Source organism: Pygocentrus nattereri, chromosome 14 (assembly GCF_015220715.1).
Source record: "Pygocentrus nattereri isolate fPygNat1 chromosome 14, fPygNat1.pri, whole genome shotgun sequence".
Lineage (NCBI taxonomy): Eukaryota > Metazoa > Chordata > Actinopteri > Characiformes > Serrasalmidae > Pygocentrus > Pygocentrus nattereri.
In genome coordinates, this window is record NC_051224.1 from 28,914,139 (window position 1) to 28,931,369 (window position 17,231).

Genomic DNA, 17,231 nt, shown 5'->3' on the forward strand with positions numbered 1-17,231 from the left:
TAAAACCAAAATGAACCAAGAAATATGAAGAATAATCATTGAATATTCTTACAACATCATAATGAGCAATATTCGATATATCGAAAAGATATAAGATTTCACTTACTAAGAGAGAATTTTTGTAAGGATGTGGTCAAAGAGTATGATGTGATGTGGGACTGCATGAGTTTGAAATGCCTAAAAATCCCCACTCAGCCACTACTGCTGGGCTATTTTTATCACCGTCTCAAGTGCGTTGATGCCAGCAACACTTTTGTTCAAATCAGTTGGCTTTAGTAGAAAGCACCATGCTTGGGACAGATTCAATTCAATTCAAGTTTATTTATATAGTGCTTTTTACAACGATGTTATCACAAAGCAGCTTTACAGAAGTTTAAAACATATAGTTACAAAATATATCCCCCAGTGAGCAAGCCAGAGCCAACGGTGGCAAGAAAACTCCCTCAGACTGGAGGAAGAAACCTTGGGAGGAACGAAGACTCAGAAGAGAGACCCATCCTCCTCTGGTCAAACAGTATTTCCAATTTAATAAGCTACGTTTCCCTTTTTGCCAAAATCTGCCTTTCTATTCGGTTTCCTTCAGTGACATAGTATGATGTGGTTAAAGAAAATTACCCCTTGTTCTAATTCTAATTTTGCTTGGCTGTGTCTACAAAGAGGTTTTTTTGGAGGCCAGGCAGTTGGCCCAGCCTTGAATCTGTAATCTGAATGGCACTTAATCAAGATATAGAAACAGCATTGAAATTTATATATTTGAATTATGTTTGATTCTGTTGTGCCATGGTCATGATTTAATATTTAATCAATAATTAATCAATAATGAAATGACAATGCAAGTTTGAGATCTTTTATTGTGAACTTAATGTGCTTTTTTCTTTTTTTGTCCACATATGGAAGGAAAAAAAATATTAAACTTTAATGTATATGAATGTAATAAGATTATGATTTAATCATTATCATTACTTGTATTGCATTTGCTTATCTAGCTTTTAATTTTGGGATTTTATGTAACCAGTGATGCGCCTACTACCAAGAGAAACCTGTTCGCAGAATTTGGACAAATGTGACTATCCACTTAGCCAAACTCACACGGCCAGTCTTTTATTTCTATGTAACTTTACAGTCTAAGCAAACCAGGCTCACAAGTTGTTTTCTAACTACCTCCATAACTTCTTCATGGTTTGCTTATCAAATTATAGTTGTGGGGCTTGTCTGCTGCACATACATAATTTACTAAATGCAACTGAACCTTTTTAATTTCACACAGTGAACAAAGCCCTCATTCATTCTTTTCTTCGACTTTACTTACTTTTAGTTTGCAACCCAGTATAAGTTTTCTGAGTGAAGTTCCCGACACAAAAAGCATGAAGACCAAAGAGTATTTACTGAGTGTTTAAACTCCTAAAACAAAAGCTGTGTTTGGTGTTCCTGTGGTATTTTCGTTTGTATATGGCGGTGCTGCTGATCCTTGGGGCCTCTCTGCTCCTCAGTGGCCTGCCCTGCAGCTGCTGAGCACTGTCAGTTGGCACAGAGATGAAAGTCTGGGCTCTTGCTCAGTGCTCTATAACACAGCCTGACCGCAGCTCAGCAATGGACACAGCCACAATCTGCACTTTTGGCACTCTGACAGTGGGACTCCACAGACACAGACAGACACCCTGTGGGCTATAACTGCAAATTACATCTCTCTAATAAAAAAACCATGCTCTCTCTCACTTATATTAGTGATTTATTGGGACACAACGTCCTCCCTCTGTTTCAGGAGTTCATTTTTTTCCCTCCAGCTGTAAAGACCTTTAAAGACCTAGGTTTAAAAACCTGGGTACGTCTCAAAGACCTAAAAACTCAGGGCATGTGTATGGTTTGGACATGCACACGTTTCCAGAGGTCACAGACCCAGCCTGTGGCAAATGCAGGCTGCCAGGCCCATGCCATATAAAGCTAGATGTCTTTTGACAGACTCTTTTTATGGTCTGTTAACATTTAAAAATTTTAATTCATGCTGATTGCAAAGTTAATACAAAACATGTGCCTCCTCCAAACCCTATTTGACTTTCAGTTGTCTTGTATCTTGAAAAAAGATTGATGCAGTCTTTAAGAGAGCAAGCTAATTTTTACAGAATGTAGGTACGCATCAATACAAGAATCGTGGGCAGTGCTAATATTTGATAAGGTTTATGTACATTTCTGTTGATGCCGATACAACATTTATAAAAGCCATAAACAAATCTACCTAGATTACTGTTAAAAAAGAATGTAGCATTTCTTTATGCAAGGTTTCAAATGCAGTGAAATTAATAAAATAAATACTCGCCCAGTATCACCTGAATGTTCTGCACTTCCAGAGTACAAGAAATGTCATCAAGGACCTCTCTGGCATTTAACTGCTTGAAATATGCAGAATATTTTTTTAACGTGTGTTGTGCTTTAGTTCTCTTCTCCAAGCAGATTAATCTACACTGCTCGTTTTCATACCTGAGGGGAAAAGTAATAAATGTGTTTCAGCACAGATAACTGATAGCTAACATTACTGTTCATATGACGGCTGGGTAGCACATCTGTTCATTAGCTATATAAACCTCTACTCAGTCAGATATCTATCTAGACAGTGTTAGCCAAGTATATTGTATATTGGCCCTTTATACTAGACAGATGGTAGCACTGGAAATTATCAGAGAATAATGGCTAGTCTGGGTTATCAAACAGTAGAGGATGAATTCTGAAGCAAAAGTGGATAGCAAAGTTGATAATAGTGAAAGCTGATAATAGTGAACTAGCCAGCTAATGTTAGCTTTACAGCTAAAACAACAGAAAATGCTACCGGCATTCAAAGAATAATAAAGATATTATGATCAACTTATAAAAGGGTAAATAGTAATATTAAGCAGAGTCTGTACTGAATTAACATTAAAAATACACTGAAAAGTTTAACATACTGAGTTACTACGCTATACTGATGATGTGTCCATGCTCGGTAGGACCACTCGATGGGTAAGATAAATTGTTAGAACAACTGGTTCTCTTCAGTTTTACATTTATTTGTTTGATGCCACAGAGGCCTACTGGACATCGTACAGTTGAGCACTGTGAACAACACCCCCACCCGCGTTGTTCAGGTAACTAGACCATATCAAGCTGGACCATCTTTATGAGTCTGTGCATGTGACGTTGATATGTAAAGATGTCTGATGGTCTGAAACACTGATGCCAAATCCGACCTGACAACTGTAGAATTTAGAATTTAATGTATTGAATGTAGAATTTGTTCGGCTTTACTGAGAGACTCGCAGCAGTGCAAACACCATGTTTTAGCAGATTTTGTTTCCCCCTTTGACTCAGTAATGTGGATTCTTTCAATTTTAACAAATGTTACATAGTACAGCCTTAATATATAATTCATAACTTGCCAGCATGCTTGCTAGGAATGCAGATTTCAGCTTGAACCTCAAGCTTTAACCTGAACCTGCACTTTTCTACTAAAATACTGCTTTAAGAATAAAGACAGTTTTGCAAGATAAAATTCTTCTCAAAATTATTAGATACATTAGATTTAAGGTATTTTTCACTAGCCAAGGTGTAATTTTTTTTGCAATGTGGACAGTTTGAGAACTGTATGATACTTTTAGATAATGTGCCTCAGTTGAAAATATAACACAATAAAGGGTATGTCTTTTTAAAAGAGAAAATATATCAGCCTTTTCTGATTTCAGTAAATAAAATCAGGAAAGGTAAGCAGACTTTATACATCCTTCTAACACTTTCTTCCCTTTCTTTGGCTCTACTGTGGATGAACTGACCCTAATCCTTTTTTTTTCTTCTGTCTTTTTATGGACTTCATAGTGATTCAGGCAAAACATCAACCTGGTACACAAGACAGTAAAGGTATTTTCACCCTTTAGATTTCAACAGTAGTATTTTTGTGCATTGTCACCAGTTGTAGCCACTTTGTCCAAGCACAAGTTAGATTTCTAGTCATAAAAAAGGTTCATACTAATCTTCCAGAGACTCCTCCTGATTTTCTTTGTGTATGTGTGGGTATTTGGAAATTTTACTATAGGGAATTTTGTGGTATATTTTTGTTGGATGTGCATGTGTAACCACACCCTCCTCAAAAACAAAACCACTCCTTATTTACAAGTGCCTCAAACCTCTACAGTCATGCTGTACTAATTCTTGCATGGCAGTAGAGCTCTGATCTACATCTGCCATCTCAAACTCAGCACCAATTGCCTAAGCTTCCAGCCCACTTTTCTTCAGACTTGGATTCCACTTGATTCTTTGCATACAGTCCATGTTGACATTCTTTGCTGCATTTGCATGCATTTTTTTGCAGCCATGAGGATGGCTGATATTACACAAATAAAGTAAGCTATGCTGCCCTGACATTCCAGTTAGCAGGCTTTCGCCACAGGCTGTTAAAGGGTGACGTGAACAAAGCCATGTCAACGTGTAGACTGTGACAGAGCAGAGGCACCAACATACTGTACACATTCCAACATGGAGAGGCTTAAGTGTGTAAAAGGTCCATGTCTGCTGGCGCCCTCTTCTTCTGAATCACAACCAGCCACTCAAAGCCCTTTATCCTCCCGCGCCAGCCATTTGTCAGGTTTAGCAGTAATGCTTTGCTAATCTACTTTGGTCGGGAATCTGGGGTTTATAACGAAAGTGATTACAGTGATGTTTATAAAGTGACTTTTTGTGTGTGTCCTTATGTTTTTAGGAGTGAGCTTTAGAGAATGGGTCATTTCCAGCCTGACGATTAGAAGTTGTTCATGCTTTGATGCTATTTTTGTTTTCATTTGTGGCAAAATTCCTGGTTAGGGATCATGTGTGAATGAGTTCTGGAGTCTGTTTTGAAGAATGAAAAAACTAAAACCTTTAGGGAGTTTAGGTCTACTCTAAGATTTTTTTTTCTGTTTTTATATATGCAATATATTACCAGGAGTCAGTCCAGTTGATATATTGGTTCATTTTTTAATTTTGCTAATTTACTTTTAGTAATTCACAAGCTAATATATGATGCCTTTTACAACAGTTGATCTATGAGCCTTGGCAAAGTCTTGAATAATGGGAGAATTTAATTATGGATACATTTCAGAATGTGTAATAATAATAATGAATGGTTTTCAGAATTCATACTTTCTCCATACATTTTTGAATCCAAGAGCCACTGAAAGCATTGAAAACATGGCTAAAGGAAAGAGGAAAGACAAAAAGAAGTATAATGGAACAGGGGTTGTTGAACAACACAAGCGAGGGAAGAAGGGTAGAAGGGACGGGAGTGTTTGTTGAGTGAGCTCACCAGGACACCTCTTACACAGATTGGAGGCCCACTAGAGTTTCACTGGTGGGGGGGGGACACAATAAGCCCAGCCTTGCACTCTTTGGAACAATGGTCTTGGGAAAGGAAGTGTGAAAAGAGGCTCAGCTCAAGTCCCAGCTTTGTCTCTGGAAGCCTCACTGCTCTTAAAGGCGCCTGTGTCAACACACCCCCACCTCACCTCTCTCACCCATGTCGCCACCATGTTAGACTAAATGGCCCTGGGTCAGACTAAGCCTTGCACCATAAGTTCTGACTCTAACAAGATTTCTGTCCTGTGTTCTGTGTAATGGTTTTAGGGGTGTGTGATATGATGGTACGTTATTAGTATGCTGATAAATTGCCTACATAAATTTCTTTGGTACAGTCAGTGCTCTGGAACACTTTGAACAATTAATCACATGAGTTTGTACATTTAATCAGGATTCTTCTAATTAGTCTTATTTACTCAAATCAAAACCTAAAAAAAATTAGTTTTTTTTTTATGTAAAAAGCTGTACTTTTTATAGTTTTGAGTTGACAAATAACCTTTATCGTAATGTATTATTTCAATTATAAATAAAGTAAGTGATTTATTTATTTCACTAATTCAAGAACTTTATTTTTATTGTGTGACTTTTTCTGCTGATGTTGCATTCCTTTGGTTTATTGCTTTTTTTATTATCCATAATTCATCCAGCGTAGTCTGGTATTGCTTTAAAAGCTACTTAAAATCTGTATTTAAACAAGAGGGCTACGATTGCAAATTCTATCATAACAACATGCATAGTGCAAACAGTTGGGCTTCAGCTTACAGTACTACTCTCTTTTTTTCATAGTCTTTTTTAGATGTGGTGCATATGTCTGTACTTGTTAGAAAAACAAATTATTGTAATGCACTCCAAATGTCATTCCAGCCTCTCCTGTACCACCAGGAAGTGATATAGCTAGCAAATAGAAAAAGTGGCACAGAAAGAGAGAGGTGCATTCCTTCCTGCAGAAAAACAACACACAAACAAAGAGGACCAGCAGAGCCAAAGGAGATGAACTGAGATGAGCTTGTCTGTGCCAGATAGAGTGTGAGTGAACACTATCTTGTTGAATCTATCCGTAGGACTCACATGGCTGTTGGAGAACCGTGCCACATTGGAACATGGAGCAGTGCTGTTCAGTTAGAAAGTTTTGCTTATTTTTATGATTGGGTACTGTGAAACAAGAACCTTAATGCGAGCCTGTTGTCAAGAATGTGATTAATAAGTCTAAGGTACATTCTCAGAAATAAAGGTCCTAAACTGTCACTGGGGTGGTCCACTCAAGGGTACATGGGTACCTTTAGTCAGGGAACATAATGTTGCATTGACTCCACACACCCCGTCTCGTCTTCAAGCTTTTTATTTTACTGTTCTGTTTTAAAACATTAGGGTTTGAAAGGGTACATATACACACTTTTCACCTGGAAAAACTAAGGTTCACATTCTTTCTTCACATTTACAAGTACAAAAACACATTCACAGAAAGTATATTAAATAACAAAACAAATGTGTCGGAATGCTTGTTTCACCTCACTAGATTTGTTTGTTTTGTTTTTTTTGTGTTGCTCAACGCATCTTTATCCTTTTTATCATATCTTATAGACCTTCCTGATGGAAACTGATAGAAAAAGGATTTCAGTGTTTAGAACTTTAGAAAAAAAGACCAGATAAAACACCTGAATCTTGTATCTGTTCTTTTTAGTTCTGTTATTGACGGAAGGGATTTTTTATTAATGCCAGCAGCAGATGTTCTGACAGGATGTTACTTATTAGCTCACGAGGTTTCTGACAGTCGTGCTTCCTGTATGTTACTGAGCAGGTGCTGTTTAATGGCCCTGTGTTTGCCCCTTGTTTTCGCTGGTCTTTGTTGGATCTGTTTGATGTATTGTTTGATGTGTATGTACAGTTTGAAGTGTTTGGATTTGTGTTTTGTGTTTCTGTTTCGTCATGTCTGTCCCCCATTCGATCCGTCTTGGCTCTGTGGAACCTGGACCGTTTCGACCATGCCCATGGATTTGCCCAGAATAAATCTCGCTTTTCTCAGCACGTGTGTCTGCCTCATCGCTTCACGTCAGTCTTACTATTACAATTTTTATTTTATTATTTTAATTTTAAGTTATAAAAGTATTTCTCAAATATTTTTAGATGATTTAATAGTTTGTCTTAGGAACATCAAGCTTTTAAATTATAATATGATGTATTATCTTTATATAATCAAGTTTTTTTGAAGCTCCAAATACAAAGCAGTTCGGATGTTAAATTTATCATAACATTATTTTTAATGTTATGCAACTTTCTCTGTCATTTTAGAATAATACACAGCTCTGTTCCATCCTGGAAGTTCAGTCAAAAATTCTTTTTTTTTTTTTTTATAGCTTTCTACAAATAATTCGAAACCTATGATTTTTATAATGTACTGGTGTTTATTAGAAGTGCAACTGGCTATATTTTCTTATATTTTTTTATTATTTGGGATAGTACTTATTGCATATAATGCTGGCTAACTTTTCAAGCGATTTCACTGTCGCAGACAAATATCAGATACCAGAATAAAGTCATGAGTGTCTTGCTAGAGTTGTGGGGCGCTCCCCTCTTATGAATTGCTTGGTGTAAGGTGGGCAGGATAGCTTAGGTCAGTCTATTTCTTATCTTGACATTCCAGTAAAATTAACCGTGTTTAATTTCATCATAAGTTTTAAGTCTCGGCTTATGCAAGTAGTGACGTGCCAAGGGCAGGTGAGAGGGAACAAATAAGTGCGTGGCGTGATGGAGAGAAAGAGAGTGCGAGAGTGAGTGCTTGAAATCTCTGTAGAAAAGGCAAATCTTCTCAACTTTAAAACAATATTCATATTGTGAATGTATAAACTTGATGTTTTAATATTTCTGTGCTTGTAAAGTTCCACAACGTCCATGATGGGAAATAATCTTTAAAATCTGGTTGCAGTAGTACAAACAGTGATCCTGCAAGATCCCCAGGCTTTGCAAAATGTCTTTAGTCTGTGACTAAAAACTTTTATTTTTTTTGTGAGGGGGTATTATACTTAAGTTGTTTAAAAGTTTTCTTTTGAAGGTTTTTTTCAGAGTCTTTTCAAAGTTTTCTTGTTTATACTGCATAACATGCAATGTAGTTATCTGTTTTCTGTGTTCTACATTTTCAGATCCTGTGCACTTTTTGTCTTGTAGTAAAATATCACAGCAATATGTAAATACAACAAGGCATCAACACTACTTATACCGGACATTTCCTTCCTGTGTGTAGTAACCCCCTGCTATAGCATATAAAAACCCCAAACACAAAGCTGTCGCCAGTCTCATTTACTTAGCAGATAAAAGGGGCTGGGATCTGTTGTCCTCTTTCCTTAGCCAAACACACCACCTCCCCAGCTAGAGTGTGTGTCCACAGGAGGACTGGGGCGGAGCTGTGAACTCCATGGAATCTGCCATCTTTGATCCTGGCCCAGGGTTTCCACTACCACTTTTCAGGCTTCAGACAAAGCCGCTACCTCTCCAGTCTTCAAACCCTATTGGTGTAGACACTAAACAGTGCACCACTCCCAACTCCCCATGTAGTGTAAAAAGCACCTCTTCCTTCCTTGTAATCAAGAAACAGGGTTTTCTCCGGTTGCAGATATCGAAAAAGGAAGGTAACAAACCATTAAGCCATTGTTGCACAAAGTCATGACTGCTGAGATCCGCTTGGTGTGCAGTGTATGGAAAACAAGCCATCAGATTATGCTTTGTTACACTTGATAACATTAGCCAGAGTATTCAAAGTAGACCCCACAAAAAGCAAAATACATATTTAAATCAGCAAACACACACTGTATGGACAAAAATATTGGGACACCTACACATTAAATCTACAGGAGCTTTTATGACATCTCATTCTAAATCCATCCTCTTTTCAGCTGTAACAGCTTCCATTCTTCTGGGAAGCTTTCTACAAGATTTTGTGTTGTGTATGTGGGAATTTGTGCCCTTTCATCCAGAAGAGCATTTTTCAGTTCAGACACTGATACTGGACGAGAGGGCCTGGCTTGAAATCTCCAGTCGAGTTCATTCCAAAGTTGTTCAGTGGGGCTGAGGTCAGAACTCTGCAAGGGCCAGTCAAGTTCTTACACACCAAATTCACCCAGTCATGCCTTTATGGACATACAAATCATACAACTGTCAAAAATGTCTTGATAGATGGGATTTCCCTTCACTGGAACTAAGGGTCCTAGTCCAGCCCCTTAAAAACCTCATAGCATTATCCCTCCTCTACCGATCTTTACAGTTGACACAGTGCAGTCAGGCATGTAACATTTTCCTGGCATTCACCAAACCCAGAACTGCCAGAAATAGATGCATGTTTTGTCACGCTACAGAAAATGTTTCCTCTGCGCTAGAGTTCAGTGGCTATGCTTGGCATTGTGCTTGGTGATGTCAGGCTTGCTTGTAGCATCTTGGCCATGGAAACCCATACCATGAAGGTCCTGGCACACAATTTTTGTGCTCATGTTAATGCCACAGGAGGTTTGGAACTCTGCACTTAGGCAGAGGAGCGTTTATGCACTACACGCCTCCTCTTGCTCTGAAACTGTACGTGATCTGCCACTTTTAACCAGTTGCTGTGGTTCCTAAATGCTCCTAATATCACTCACAGTTGATCGTGGAATATCTATGAGGGAGGAAATTTCACAAACTGTCTTGTTGCAATCTATTACAGCACCACACTTGAATTCATTAAGCTCTTGAGAGCAACCGATTTTTCACAAATGTTTGTAAAGGCAAATTGCCTGTCTGGGTGCTTGATTTTATGCATTTGTGGTAGTGGGACTGAGTGAAACTCAAGAGATGTGTCCCAATACTTTTGTCCATGTATTATACATTTAGTAGAAAATAACACAGTGGCTGCAACAACTAAATGTAATTTCTAATTTTCGTTCTTTTTGGTAACATGATTTCAGTTCTTGAAAGAAATCTGCAGGAATATTTTTTTTCACACCTCCGAAGTTCAGTCTTGGAATTTGGTTGCATTTTCTACCTTTCACAGTCCAAGTAATCCCAAGCACATTTAGTGATACTGACATCTGGGCTCTGGGCTGGCCAGTCCGTTGTTCTCAGAAAACCAACTGCTTCATTTTTTGTTTTGAAAATTTGATGGTGACAGTTATTGATGGTCTACCAGGTCTTGGATGGTTGTTAGGAGTTCCATTTTCTTCAAATTAAAAAAAAAATTGAACTAATTTGGAATCTCCTGTTTTTTTGTTTTTTCCCCCAGTCATTTCCTTTTTACTATCTCTATCCTTATGATAGTGGATTATCTTATATTCAGCCTCTTCTGGAACACAGTACAGCCTCTTACTCGAATACAGTGGTCTTTCACTTTGGGCTTATACTGTAGGTACAGGCCGGTGGGGATGTTCCCTGTTAAACAGCTTTTATTTTCAGACCTATATAATCAGGAAAGCCCAGTCTACAATGAAACCTGACTAGACAAAAAGACATTTGAGATACAAATGGTATGTCTGGGACTGGAGGAGTTTTAGATTTTAACAAGACCTGACTTGGAGGCGTATGATATTTTAATATGGCAGTTTCCAACGCTTATTATGGATAGAGCGTCATCTTTCTGTGTAACTCCACCTCAAGCAGACCCAGAGGAAAATGATGACCTGCACTTTATGTGTGTTTACTGCTTGGGTCTAAAATACCCTCAACTACAGTCAGAAACCAAGCCATTTTCAAGGCGTTCCCTGCTGTTTTTTTGAATAAACATATAATTGTATAGTTCTGATATAGGTTGTGGCTTTTCTAATTTTAGTTGTAGATTTTTTTTACAACAGATTGGATTTCAGTCTTTTGCTCAACACACAGGTTGGGACTTGAGCCTGTAGGCAGTCCAAGGGTGAAGTTCTCAAATACACTGACAGGAACAAAAACTCCCAACTAGATTGCATTCTTGTGGCAAGGAAGCTGTGCTACATTTCTGCATTTAGCATTAGAGCAGATAGAATGATCATATGCTGTGCCTCTCCAATCAAGCAGAGGTTCCCCTCACCACTATATACAATTAAAAATAACTTCAAAAACTGTACAGCAGATGAAGGTTTGAGGGAGCCTTTGCTGCAACATTTAGTGGCAGTCCTTACCAAATGATTGACGAATAGCTTCTACCATCGGTCACACAAGAAGAGTGTGATTTCAGTATAACTTGTTAGAAATAGAAGACCTTTGTTCAAAGACACTTTCATGTACCCATTAGAGTTCCATTCAGTGCTTGAAAGCATCCCATTAATTATGGTAGGTAACTTGGTTTTACAAGGATCCTGTCAAAGACCTGATCCTGCATGTTGGAGTTCGTATGGAGTTGTACATCAAAGCCTTTTTGCTTTGTTTTGGTCATTTAAAAAAGTGGCTGTGACAGGTCCGTAAAGAGGATAGGCCATTGTGACGTTGCCGTGGCTCCAGATTGTGAGGGTATCCAGTGTCTGTGGTCTGAGTCTCACTCTAGTCCAACACCCCTGTGGCTTGTCCTTTGGCCTCATTGAACTCTGATAACAAACATTATTTCCTGGAGGTCATCATTCCCTGACTCACCTTCAGTGATGCCTGAAGGTGCAGAAGAATAGGCATTGTCGGTTACTCACACTCATTGTGGCTTGAATAGATAGTATTCAGGTACAGGACTGGTAGATCCATAACTTTTTAAAAAAGAGTGCAGGTACTAGACTGGCCTGCCTGCAGTCCAGACCTGTCTCCCATTGAAAATGTGTGGCGCATTATGAAGCGCAAAATACGACAACGGAGACCCCGGACTGTTGAGCAACTGAAGTTGTACATCAAGCAAGAATGGGAAAGAATTCCACCTACAAAGCTTCAACAATTAGTGTCCTCAGTTCCCAAACGCTTATTGAGTGTTGTTAAAAGGAAAGGTGATGTAACACAGCAGTAAACATGCCCCTGTTTCAACTTCTTTGGAACGTGTTGCAGGCATCAAATTCAAAATGAGTGAATATTTGCAAAAAACAATAAAGTTTATCTGTTTGAACATTAAATATCTTGTCTTTGTAGTGTATTCAATTGAATATAGGTTGAAAAGTATTTGCAATTCATTGTATTTTGTTTTATTTATGTTTTACACAACGTCCCAACTTCATTGGAATTGGGGTTGTAGAACAGTTGAGTGCAGTAACTACCCAATTATGTATCAGATACAGGCAAGACACCCTACTCGTTACCATATATGCAATGAGAAAATGTTAAGTTGAAATGAACAAATGTCTTAGCAGTGATATGACACAATAATCGGTGTTATGATATAATAAAGAAAATAGTCTTAAAAGTTATGTAGTTAAAGAATAATGAAGTTACAATATATTAGGGATGGGAATCTCTGGGCACCCCACAATTCGATTAGATTATGATTCATAGAGCTGTGATGCGATTATAAAGCAATTTTCGATGAATCGTGATGCATCTTTTTTTTTTCTATACCGGATTTCTATTTTCTTACTGTGTGAGGACTTGGTACTTTTAAAGCAAAGTATTTGTAATGATGCATAATGAATTTACTTCCAATATCATTTATTAATAAAACAAATAGAAGTTATGTGGTAAGTGAACTAGATGGCTGTCATTCACTGCTCTTTTGGAGCACATGAGACGCTTCAGCCAATCATCTGTCATTAAATGCGCTGTTACAGTGACATTAGATACAGTAGCAATGGATGTCCATGCAGCCCATGTTCAGCCGTCCTACCCATTTACTTTTGTGATTTTATAACTTCGGTTTTAGTCTTGTGGTAGAGAGTGTGGAGGTCGCTGTGTCAGTAAAATATCTTTGAGACGGGACGTGTGCAACATAGTTCGAAAGCCGTCAACGACTGACAACTGGCATGCAGACTGCAGGTCACATAACAATGCAGTCTTGCCTGGCTAATAGCTAACGAAAAGGCAAAGAGAGAGATTTAAGACAAACATTTGGAGATGAATGGTCCTGTTCGCATTTATAAGCACTGAAGTTGGTTTCCTGGTACATTAAATCTGCAACGAGAGACTGTCAAACACTTAGAACTTGCGAAGATGAAGTCAGCTTCTCTTTCGATTTTCCTGGTCCGTCAATCATTTCAGAATTGTTCACGTCTGCATCGCGATGCATCTAAGAATCTAAATTGTCATGTAAATCTAAATTACCATAAATTACTTTTTGGTACATAAAACAACAGAAGTGCTGTAGGTGGACTCCATGAAACAAAACAAATACAACAGAAATTTGTAATATTTTTAACATAATATTTATAGCATCCGTGCCTATGGACCATAGGGTGTATTTGATTGTTATACCAGGGAAACAACGGATCAGATAAGCAAGCAACAGATTTTTTGCCCTAACCAAATAGGCTGCTGGGGCTTCAAGAACCGTTTCCATAAACATCTTGGTCTTTGCTCTGTAGCGTGTTGTTCAACATCAAAGAACCTTACAGGGGAGTTACCAGGTCACTATCCTCTTACCAGTGTAATATCTTGGACAAAGGGGTCAGATTGAAGTCAGAGGTTAATGAACTGCCCTTTGGTATACTCAGACAGCAACATTGTCAGTGAGCCTCGTAGCTCCCAGTGTAGTGTTCATCTCCTTACAGGAATTCCTGACATTCATCAGACCCTTGGCAGCCTCCAACTGCTTGTGTTTTCAAATCAAGTTGAACAATTTAAGTGTCAGAAATTAGCTGTTTTATTTCAACAAGAAGCGATTTATATGCTGTAAATGTGATTTATCAGACTATTCCAAAAACTGGTAAACCTTAAGCAAGCACAAAACTAACATGTTTCTGAGCATGTTTATTTTCTTTGGTTTAAGCAGGCTTCTCTGTGGTGCTACCACATTACCTGCCATGCTGAAACATTTACTTATTCTTTGTCAACCTGTGAACATTAGATGAATGAAAGAATGCTTAATAAATCAATAAATGAATGAAGGAGCACATACCACAGTACCAAATAAATTCAGCTACTTTGCTAGCTTCAGTTAGCTGGCAACTTGTTGTTTGAAGCATGGAGAGTTGCATGGTCATGGCAGGCTCTGATTGATTTCCTGGAAACATAACTAAAGGGGGCAAAGATGGAAGAGAATGAGAGACAGCTAAAATGAAGGAAGAGAAAGATAGAAAAGGACGGTGTGTATTCAGTGTTTGTGCATAATTGGATTGATGCATTATAATAACCTCACTGTTACATAAATCACTGACATAGTGGACTTAAATAAACATTGATGCACTTTACTTTTAGCCATGAGTCTGAAAGCCAAATATGCCAATGTTTGATTTAGTTGATCAGGAATGTCATTTATTGCAGTGACCCGTTATGCTACTAATTACAATGTAGTGACTGAAATGGCCTGAAATGTTTACCAAGATCGGGTTCCAGAAGAGAATTCTGATTGTATTCTGTTTCCTGTTTTGCAGAGCTACTGGGCTCTACCAAGAGACTCAATGTAAACTATCAGGATCCAGATGGGTAAGTCATGCTTCCACTGTGGCCTTCAGTATATTTGGGTACAACTGTGGTCTGCTGTTCACCTTGAGATTTACATGGTTAAACACTACAGCTAATGGAATTGTCATTAACATACCTGAATAAAGGGATCATGGTGACATGGGGTCTGTTCTGCATTTGTACATTTTGTAAAACAAGCCTGAAAGCTCTTGCTTGTGCAGGTTGGGATTGGTTCTGTTGCCCTGAGGTGAATCACACCTTTTCGCTTAGTCAAGTGGGGCTGGGTAAATGGTAATTGTGTCTGGTGGAGAACTGTAGTCGTCATGGCTGAAAACACTCATTTAAGTTTTTACTTACTCACTTTTCTTTGTTATTCCTAAAGCTACATCTCCACAGACTGCTAACCCTTCACTTAACTTGTCTGTTGCTGTGGCTGGCACGTCTGATACTCTGCAGGCCTTCATTACATTTCATGTAATTTTTTTTTGTTGCAAACACATTTTGTTCTTGGCACAAAATTTACTGTTTTTACCTTGTAGTAAAAGCTTGATTTTCTTTCTGTTTGTTTTGAAAATGTTTTACTTTATTTGCTGCCAATGGATAGCATGACTATGTGGGTTATATTATGAAGTCTCTATATGGTAAGGATACAATCTTAGGCCAGTTATGAATGACAATAATGATCTTCAGCAGAAACTTTAATGATAGTATTCAGGGGAAACTACCTTTAATGATGATCTTTAGAGGAAACTGCTTTTGCGAAGCTTTCACCATAGAGCTTTGCAAAGTGGATGCACTTTTTTATCATTTGAGGTGCTTTAAGCAAGCTGCTAGATTCTTTACCTCTGTTTTGCCTTAAGTTGGCAAGACATGGGGCAGTCCTCCAGCCAAAATAAACCTTAAGATAAGTTAGGCTCCTCAGAGCAGTAAAAAGGTCAAGCGATAAGACATTTTTGTAACAGTGCTTTTATGCAAGATCTTTTCAGGGGTACAGGGTGGAGGGGGTTGAAGTAGGCCAGGGTCTGCACTGGGCAGTTGTGAGTGAGGTTCTGGCCGTAACAGATTAGTTGTGGGTGTTTTTTTGATGCCCCACACAGCTCAGTGCAGCTATGACAGCCTCAGCTTCCGGGCATTATTGTGGTAGAGAGGAGTACATGAAACACCCAGAGGAAGGCTGTGAGTGATAGAGCTAAGGGGGTCTGACCATTAGCATGTGTTAGTGTTAATCTATTCTTTCATGTGTGACTGGTATGTTTAGATGTTCTCATGATGAGAAGGAAAGTTTTCACTTTCCATTAGACTGTGCTATTCACAACTCTGTAGCTTTAAAGTGAATATACAGTACTGTTCAAAAGTCACAGACCATGCTTCATATATTTGCTATCAAGTTAAAAGAGATATTAAATACAAGTCATTTGTTTTTCAGCACCCGGGGGGGAAAAGCAGAACAGAAAATTAAAAAATTTAACAGAAAATTACCTCAAGCCTCAACAACTGAAAATTACTTTTGTTGAATGTGTCCACCCTTTGCCTTTATCACAGATTCTGTTCTCATTCTCTGAACAGATCTCTGTTCATTTTTCCACACTTTCAAAGTTCAGTCTTATAAGCTTGTTGCTTTCCCCCTCCTTATGCAAGTGGATTATCTTATCTCTAGCTTTCTCAGATATGTCTCCTGAAAAATTAGTAACCAAATATTAGTAACTGAGAAATTAAGTAGTTGAAGCGTGGCCTCTGACATTTGCATAGGACTGGTGATTGTACCAGTTGTCATATAATTTGGCCTCTAGATTTTATTAAGTGATATGTGAAGAATGGAAAGTTTGAGCCCTAAGGTAGGGCTGGACGATAAAACAATAATGATAATTATCGTGATATAACTTCAATAGAGCTATAAGAAGTGTTCACTAAATGTTCTATGTAATACACCATTCTCACACTTCCACGTTCCAGCGAAAGCCCTGGTGGCATTTTCTACTGCAAGAAAAACGACATTACTGCTGTTGCCAGGAGAGGGCGCACTTCCGAGTTTTGCGACATGATTAGAGAGGGAGAGGGCTACGAGTAAATCCCCAAATATACTTTTGCAAAAGTTCTCCTGTGACCAAGTGTGAGGGACGAGATAAGTGGCGTAACTACTGTCTTACAGTGAACTCATCTCTTTCTGTACATCCTAAAGCGCTGTTACAGCACTCAAAAAGTTGTATTTTAGTATTAGTGATTCCCAAGCAACGAAAGGGAAAGAAAGAAGTGGGTTCATGCAACTTACAGCCCTGATTTAAATGAAAGTAATCTGAGGAAGCTGTGAGGTATTGGAAAGCGGGAGAATGCTATCTTTCCAGGCTAGCATTTTTTAGCAGCTGACTTACTTGAAGCAGCGCTCCGTCTCTCGCACAGCACTGCGAATTGATGACACTGTGAAT

The 17,231-nt window shown here is 38.4% G+C and overlaps 1 protein-coding gene across 4 annotated transcripts in view; it reads left to right on the forward strand.

The window, feature by feature from the left end:
• Positions 1-17,231, forward strand: part of LOC108431926 (caskin-2) — a 70,579-nt gene that overhangs the window by 21,044 nt on the left and 32,304 nt on the right. For all 4 annotated transcript variants that reach the window (XM_017705415.2, XM_017705416.2, XM_017705417.2 and 1 more), the window contains exon 3: positions 14,778-14,829. In XM_017705415.2, the coding sequence (XP_017560904.1) occupies positions 14,778-14,829 (52 nt within the window). The remainder of the gene's footprint in view (positions 1-14,777; positions 14,830-17,231) is intronic.